Source organism: Limulus polyphemus, unplaced genomic scaffold (assembly GCF_000517525.1).
Source record: "Limulus polyphemus unplaced genomic scaffold, Limulus_polyphemus-2.1.2 Scaffold47, whole genome shotgun sequence".
Taxonomy (NCBI): domain Eukaryota; kingdom Metazoa; phylum Arthropoda; class Merostomata; order Xiphosura; family Limulidae; genus Limulus; species Limulus polyphemus.
Window position 1 is genome coordinate 1,327,105 of NW_013665657.1, and position 7,646 is coordinate 1,334,750.

A 7,646-nucleotide genomic window follows, 5' to 3' on the forward strand; every position below is an offset into this window, starting at 1 on the left:
AGTAACGGTAGCACTGCACAGTCCGTAATTCTAAACCAACAACTACTGGGAGGCAACTTGTTAGTAGTAACCACTTTTGTTTAAACTGTCAAGTGTTGAACCTGGGATTAATAACAAGTGTACAAATTAAGCTGTTTATTATCAGCAATGTTAGGCACCTTCTACTACTCTCAGCTACAATTTAAGTTGAAAATCCAACATCTAACGTCACATAAAGGTAAAAGCAGCATTTAGTATGACAGCTAAAGTAATGTCACATGTCTTTGCAATGTTCAATATGACGGATGATGTCTAACAAAATGTATGTATGGTTAAATATGAAAGTCAGTGTAATGTGACTTATGTAGTGCTGAACTCTGATGGTAAAATAAAGCCAAGCATCAACGATGTCACAAATCACTAATGTAGGATTTCATAAGAAAACTGATGTTCAACATCAACCATGTCATATCTGCACCATGGACAAAAACTAATGTGTACTAATGAAGCATCACACATCAGTATTTAGTTGGAAATCCAATGCCTAACAGTTACATCATACAACTGCACTTCAGTGATGACTGAAAACTGAAGACAAGCTTAAGTTTTTTTTCATATGCAATACAAATTTCAGTTTGAAAACACAAATATAGCATCAGCTGCGTGACATACTTGGATTACAGGAGAAAGATCAGAGTTTCGTAAATGGCTTGTAGCCTAACACATGACAATGCATTCACAAAGTCTTAGATTGAGAAATTATAACATTGGTTTTGATACTTCCAGCCTGAATGGTACCTTATGCTCATACGTGATAAATGGACAAAGAAAAGTATGAGTCGGGTTTAGCCATCCTTACTTTTGAACTACTGACCAGATGGAAAGCAGCAGCCAGTCAAAAACATCTGCCATCCCAAAGTAACATTACTGACCATCACTTTTGTAATGTGCCCACCACTGTAGGTGTAGAGTATACTGAGCAGCACACTTTGAATTTTGGGACCTTCTGATCCACAGCCTGACTCCCAGTATTGTACTGTACAATGAGTCCATAATGATAATCAAGTTGCAATGAAACACACTGCATGTGCAATAGAAACTTTTATTATTTCCTGAACAAAAAGGCTTGTGCAAAAAATTAAAATTATGAAAAGAGCAGGAATGTTTTTCTAATATGAATATTTATTATGAACTTAATATTACAGAGAATATGTATTTCACTTCATACTAAAGTTAACAAATTGCCGTTTTCAATTTCACTTTGTGTTGAAACCTTTCTTAAAACAATACAAATCTTAGTATAAAAATGTTACTGGAGCAACAACGTGGTAAACAAAACAAAACGTACTGAAAATTATAATGCTAACAATTTTATAAAAAAATGTTACAATTTATAGAGGGCAGAATTGAATTAAAGTTAAAAAGAAAATCCAATGAACATTCTCACTTTCAGAGTGATGTATTCACTTAACAGAATTTACCTTCCTTTAGTTTACCAGCACTTAATGACTTTGGGAATCTGGGATTGCAAAAACGTAGACATTTTTAAACAACTAATGTACAAAGTCGGCAGCACAACATGCTTTCTCTACTATTCAGTAAGACAATCTGTTGACTTCCTTAAACAGGTATTTATATACTTAATAAGTTTTGTTTTCTTGATAAGAAAATTGAGTAATAAACTACTAATTGTATAGTCTATATTAATGTACTAATCAACTAAGAATTTGCTATTAATTAACATTTGCTTGAATAGAACTTAACCTGCAAAATTTTTTTCTTATTTGTTTTTTTTATAAATTAGCCTATTATATAACATTCTAAAAATCCCACTGAACTCCAAAACAGATTCATGAACTCTTAACATGATATTAACATACTCCATGGCCTATAGTTTAGTTGCTAAAAAAAGTCATTTAAATAACAATTAGAAACCCATAGCTAATAGTTGAAAAAAATGGACTATGTATTTGGTGGTAAGTGCAGTCTATACATTTGTATGAGTTCATCCCATCCACAGTCAACGAGCTATAAAAAAAAAAGGAAAACTTTAATAAGACATGTATTAAAGCATGCAAAATAAAACCTATTTATCTTTACTTAATTCTCCCATCCATAAATCTATCAATGTAAGATCAATTTTCGTAAAATTTCTTACAAGGTGAAGAAGGCTTTTTGAATGTTTATGACTTAAATATATAGAACTAAGGAAGACTATATACAAAAATCACAAACATGAAGTGAAATTTGCCTGAAAAAAAATGTAAATCCATGTAGACACAGAAGATTGTCATGCCTGCAAGAAACAATTTTCTGAAGTTTAAATTCTGACAGATCTAGTCCCTCTCATACACAAAGCTGAAAGGAATAAGTATCTTATCATCCTCTCTCTCTTAAGATCTTTCATAAAACAAATCATGCACACCACCTTGGAGTCTATGTTCTTTCAGACTGATTTTGACTGCATTATAGGCTCCTTCTTGATTCAAAGTACCAGATGGTATGAAACCACAGCAAAAATTACACAAGTTATATAATATTTTGATAAAGTAGCATGATAACAACCAGAAGCATATTAGGTGATTCTCCACATAACTAGAAATACATCTTGAAATAGTAAATAGCCAATCTAAAATGTTTAACATGTGGTATGAAGTTACAAACAGATAGAATTTTACTGGTAATATGAATCAATAACAAGAAATACTAGATGATTCTCCAGAGTGGTATGAACTCAACTGAAGATATACTACCACTGTTACAATACCACAACCAGAAACACAGTGGTTCTTAAAGAAGTGGTAAGAAATCTCTCACATCATTTCTATAATGCAAGAATTATTACATCAATCATATAAAATCTTAGTACTTCCCTATTACTATAAGAATTTAATAACTACACAGATATCACGAGATCTGTTTTCCTGGTCCTCAAACTAGATAGAGTCATCGTCATAAGAATCTAGTAGTTATACCACAGGAAGTCTCAGTTTGATGCTTCTCAAACTATTTAGTTATCACTATTGTATAAGAGAAATACCAATTATAACTATTAAGTAATAGCCAGTTACACCACACAAAATGTCTTAAGAGTGAGAAATCAGTAGCTGTATCATAGAAAATAAATTAACACTTACTTGGTTATTAACATGGGCATTAAAATCCAGCCCATATACAAACTCAGTGTGGTTCTCCAATACATGGAGTGCTGATGGAGAAACCTTCCAATTCCAAAGTCTGTTGAAAGAAAATTAAATACTACATACAGTAATGAATATTTCAAAATCAAATTGCACAAATTATGGTTATTTATGTAGAAATATCTACAACATATTTTTATGGTACAACATTACATTTCAATTATATAAAATGATTAGAAATTTGTTGAAACATCAATAAATATTTATCATACAATACTAATACTGGTAAAAAATAACGGTAATGTAACAGTACACACATTATACATAAGGCAAGGACTTAGTTTAGAAAAAAATAGCCCTTCCTAAATCATCCTAATTATGGTTCTCAGCCATAATGTAAAATAAAATCTGATTTTTTGCTAACCTTTTTATTTTTCTTACCAAAAATGCTAACAGCCACCCATTACCCCTTTCTAGTCATAGTTTCTTCCCCATTTACTGACTCATCTTTCAATTGAAAAGTTTAAAATATATTAGTAATAATTTAGATATCTTTGCATAAATGTACAAATTATAAATAGTGTACAAAATATTTTTCTCCAAAAAATCAACAAGTGGAACAACAACAGAAAAAAAAGACATAATTAAGATAAAATCTAAGTGATACAATATTTATGAAGAATGGAAACTGACATATACAAGTTAGCTGTGACACAAAATTTTAAAATGTTAACACATGGTTCACAAAATTCCATACCTTTAAAACCAGACTGAAAACCAGAAATATTTTACACAGTGTTCTCCACAGAGGTTAAAGTTCATACTCATAAGGATTGTAACATTTAATATCAACTAAATGTTAATTAAAAAAAAATCTATACAACCACATTTTTGACCAATGGAGGAAGCATTATAGGTGGGAAGGTTGACAATTTGAGTAGTAAGATATACACTTAAAATGCAACATCAATAAAAACTAAGATGGTAAATTTGTCTATTTCATTGGGTAGCATTGCAAAAACTCAATTACAACTAGATTTCTAGAACTAATCAGAGATAACTTATCCTGCATTAAATTCAAAGAAATATTAGCCATTATTAAAGCTCGACTGAAGGAATCTGTAAGAAGTTAAGTCTTACAGCACCTGTAAAGTTTGTAGTTAGTTGTTAAGTGGTGTTATTTACTGTCAGTTGCACAATTTTTCTGTTGTATCAATAAACTGCCATGATTATTAAATGCTTTGTGAAACTGTTCACATCAATCATGAAAGACTAACAATGAGTACTAGTTTAACCTTAAAGCTTGAAGAGATACACTTGTTTTAACATGGAGATGGATATACATGGATATAGTTATTTGTCAGTTAATTTCCTATAAATAAATTAATTAAATGCCATCATGTAATACTAAGTTAAAACAAAGATATAGCCTTAAGCTTGACTAGGTACAATAACTTCCCTCCAAGCCCTTTGTCCAAGAAAGTTTTAGATTGTTGGTGAAAGCAGCTTCCCTTACTCTTAACTCACGTTCACTACAAACCGAAGAAAATTTGGAAGTAACTGGATGTAACTGAACTATTACAAAACACACATGCTGGACGCGTTTAAGAGTTTTGATACTGTTCATTAGTGTTTTTGTAATTGGCATTTTCTACTATTAACATGACTGACATCCATAGCTAAACAACTAATGAGCATTGCATTTTTTTTTTTTTAACTTACTTTTAATTCTGAACAGTTCTTAACCCAAAATTACTGTTAAAAATTGGTTATCTGATGGATAGAGGAAAACAAAAAGAGAAATGCCAGTTTTGCATGCTATAGGATGTAAATTATGAAATTCTTTACAGAATTCAGGAACAAAACAGCAAACCCTTACCAGACTTTGCAACTTAAATACAGATTCCAAAAGAGGATGTTTAAATATTAAAGAAAGGAGCTAGACAATTTGGTTGACCATTTGTTTGAGAATTCTAGAATTTAAAAAGCTAATTTAGAAAGACCACAAACAGTCTTGACATTATGAGACAATTACTAGTTAGTAAATCTTGTTTCATACACTCATATTTTGATATACAATGAGGTAACATCAAAACTAGCTAGGAAAACTTAAACTTCAGATTTTTTGATAAAGTGAGAACTCAAAGCCATTTTTGAGTATGCTACAAGGAAGTTATTTTAATATAATTAAATAAAAAAAAAACTTTCAAAATTGTGAATGTAAGTTTATGTTCTAGGTGACTGGTCTGAGTGGAGTACCTTATTTGCAGGTTTTTTGGGTAAACATGCAAGTAGGCCAGAATTTAATCCTGAAGTCCTCAACATTATCAAAATAATGCTTTCTTTAAGGCCCTTCAATAATTGGACAGTTTAGTTTCACATTCATAAGTTGAGTAAATACAAATTTTTAAGATTACAGTTAAATATGGTTCAGTAAACATTTGACAAAAGCAATTTTCAGAAAATTTAATGTCAATATTTCTAACTTGTTACAGCCTTTTCAACTCATCTAAAAAATAGATTTAAACTGTCCAAGCTTGTTACAGCCTTTTCAACTCATCTAAAAAATAGATTTAAAACTCTGCCCAAGCTTGTTACAGCCTTTTCAACTCATCTAAAAAATAGATTTAAAGTCTGCCCAAGCTTGTTACAGCCTTTTCAACTCATCTAAAAAATAGATTTAAAGTCTGCCCAAGCTTGTTACAGCCTTTTCAACTCATCTAAAAAATAGATTTAAAGTCTGCCCAAGCTTGTTACAACCTTTTAAACTTATCTATGAAATAGATTTAAATTCTGCCTAATGCATATTTTTACCAAATAGAAATTTCTTTTTGATTATGACAATGTTTAAATTAAAATACCAACAAGTAGATTTTGTTCCAAAATATATCATTATATATAACAACAATAACAAGGAAAAAAAAAAGTCTTGAATTAATGTTCAGCATAATTAGTTCTGATCTGATAAATCTTTAAATAGCTGATGTGCATTTGTCAGGAAGCTTAGTAATTAATTCTGAAGCACTACCCCATATTTGAATGCATCATGTACAATATGTAATCTACAGTTCCCCCTTGTTCACGAGATGCGAATTTGTCAGGAGGCTTAGTAATTAATTCTGAAGCACTACCCCATATTTGAATGCATCATGTACAATATGCAATCTACAGTTCCCTTGTTCACTAAATGTGCATCAAAATATTTCTGTAGCTACTTGTGGATGGAGTGAAACTTAATTTACATCTGATATATTAACTAACAGTTCAAAAGTTGTCTCATTCATTCTTGCTGTACAGTTTATGAATGAAAACATCATGTTGGTGCTGTGGCATGTCCTCAAAAAAATGTTAACTACTTTGTAACCATTTTAGTCATCCCAAACTAATGTGATAATGCAAAATGGAAATTTTGCCAGAAGATATTATCACATAACTAATCTGAATAATAAGTTTGTACATCAATATGGAGGTACGTAAGCTTGTCTTTCATTGTTAGTTTGCACCTTTTGATGATGGCGAAGTAATACTGACCATTATAAAACATGTAATTATCTGTTGAGCTTGGTGCTATTTTGTAATAAATGATTGAACACTTTTTAACAGCAATGTTTTATTTCATTTAATTCATGCAGAAGACCTATTGTTCACCACAGTTTATATTAAGCTTTATTTTTTGTGAACTTTTGGTGTGGATTATAACTGATGACCTAACTTTGGGAATTAAGTTACACTTGTGAAAGCTATAACAATTTTTCATTTTTGAAATGAATTTTCTTTCAAACCTGTGTAATGATGATTTGTTTGTTTTCTTATCATATCCAATTTAAATTACTGTTAAATTTGTATACCTTTAGAAAAAGACATTGTTATTGCTAGATATACTACAATAAAAACAAAATGAGTATTATTACACAATAATCTCATAACACTGCTCATGAAACTTCTGTGTGAAATAGTTCAAGCTTTAAGGATTTATTCAGCTTTTCTTTCAGTCAACTATTAATTAATAGCCCTAGTAAACTTTAGCATACATACCTTGTTGAAAAATCATATGACACAGAGGCTAATAAGGAATCCACATGAGGAGAAAACTATAATGAAAACATGCCAAGTTAAAAACTTGCACAAATAACAAGCTTTCCTTAAACTAAATTTTAGATTTTGTAAAAAATAAACAGTCTTTTTCTCAATGTTAGAAATCGTTTCTTAAAACCTACTATGAAGTTTAATACTTCAGAAATAGGAAAAAACAAAACATTAAATGTAATGTTATAATGTAATTTAGTTATCGCTCCAAGATAACCAAAGAATATGTTGACTTCAAGAGAAAACACCTAAATAAAGGCAAGCAAGTTTTCTTACATGCCACTAAATGGATCTCAAAGAAATTTTCATAAGCATCAAGACCATTTCTAAAACTTAAAACTCAAATTTTTCGATTAAGATTTGTTTTTAGTTTGTATGCAGTGGTGGGATTCAGCCGGTTTGCACCGGTTCGTGCGAACCTGTTCTTAGAATTTAATGACC

General features: G+C 30.5%; 1 protein-coding gene across 2 annotated transcripts in view; it reads right to left on the reverse strand.

Moving 5' to 3' along the window:
• Positions 1-1,141: 1,141 nt before the first annotated feature.
• Positions 1,142-7,646, reverse strand: part of LOC106462765 (peroxisomal targeting signal 2 receptor-like) — a 34,429-nt gene continuing 27,924 nt past the window's right edge. For both annotated transcript variants that reach the window (XM_013922720.2, XM_013922729.2), the window contains exons 9-11: positions 7,155-7,210; positions 3,117-3,216; positions 1,142-2,007 (exon numbers count right to left, since the gene is read on the reverse strand). In XM_013922720.2, the coding sequence (XP_013778174.1) occupies positions 1,942-2,007; positions 3,117-3,216; positions 7,155-7,210 (222 nt within the window). In that variant the 3' untranslated portion in view covers positions 1,142-1,941. The remainder of the gene's footprint in view (positions 2,008-3,116; positions 3,217-7,154; positions 7,211-7,646) is intronic.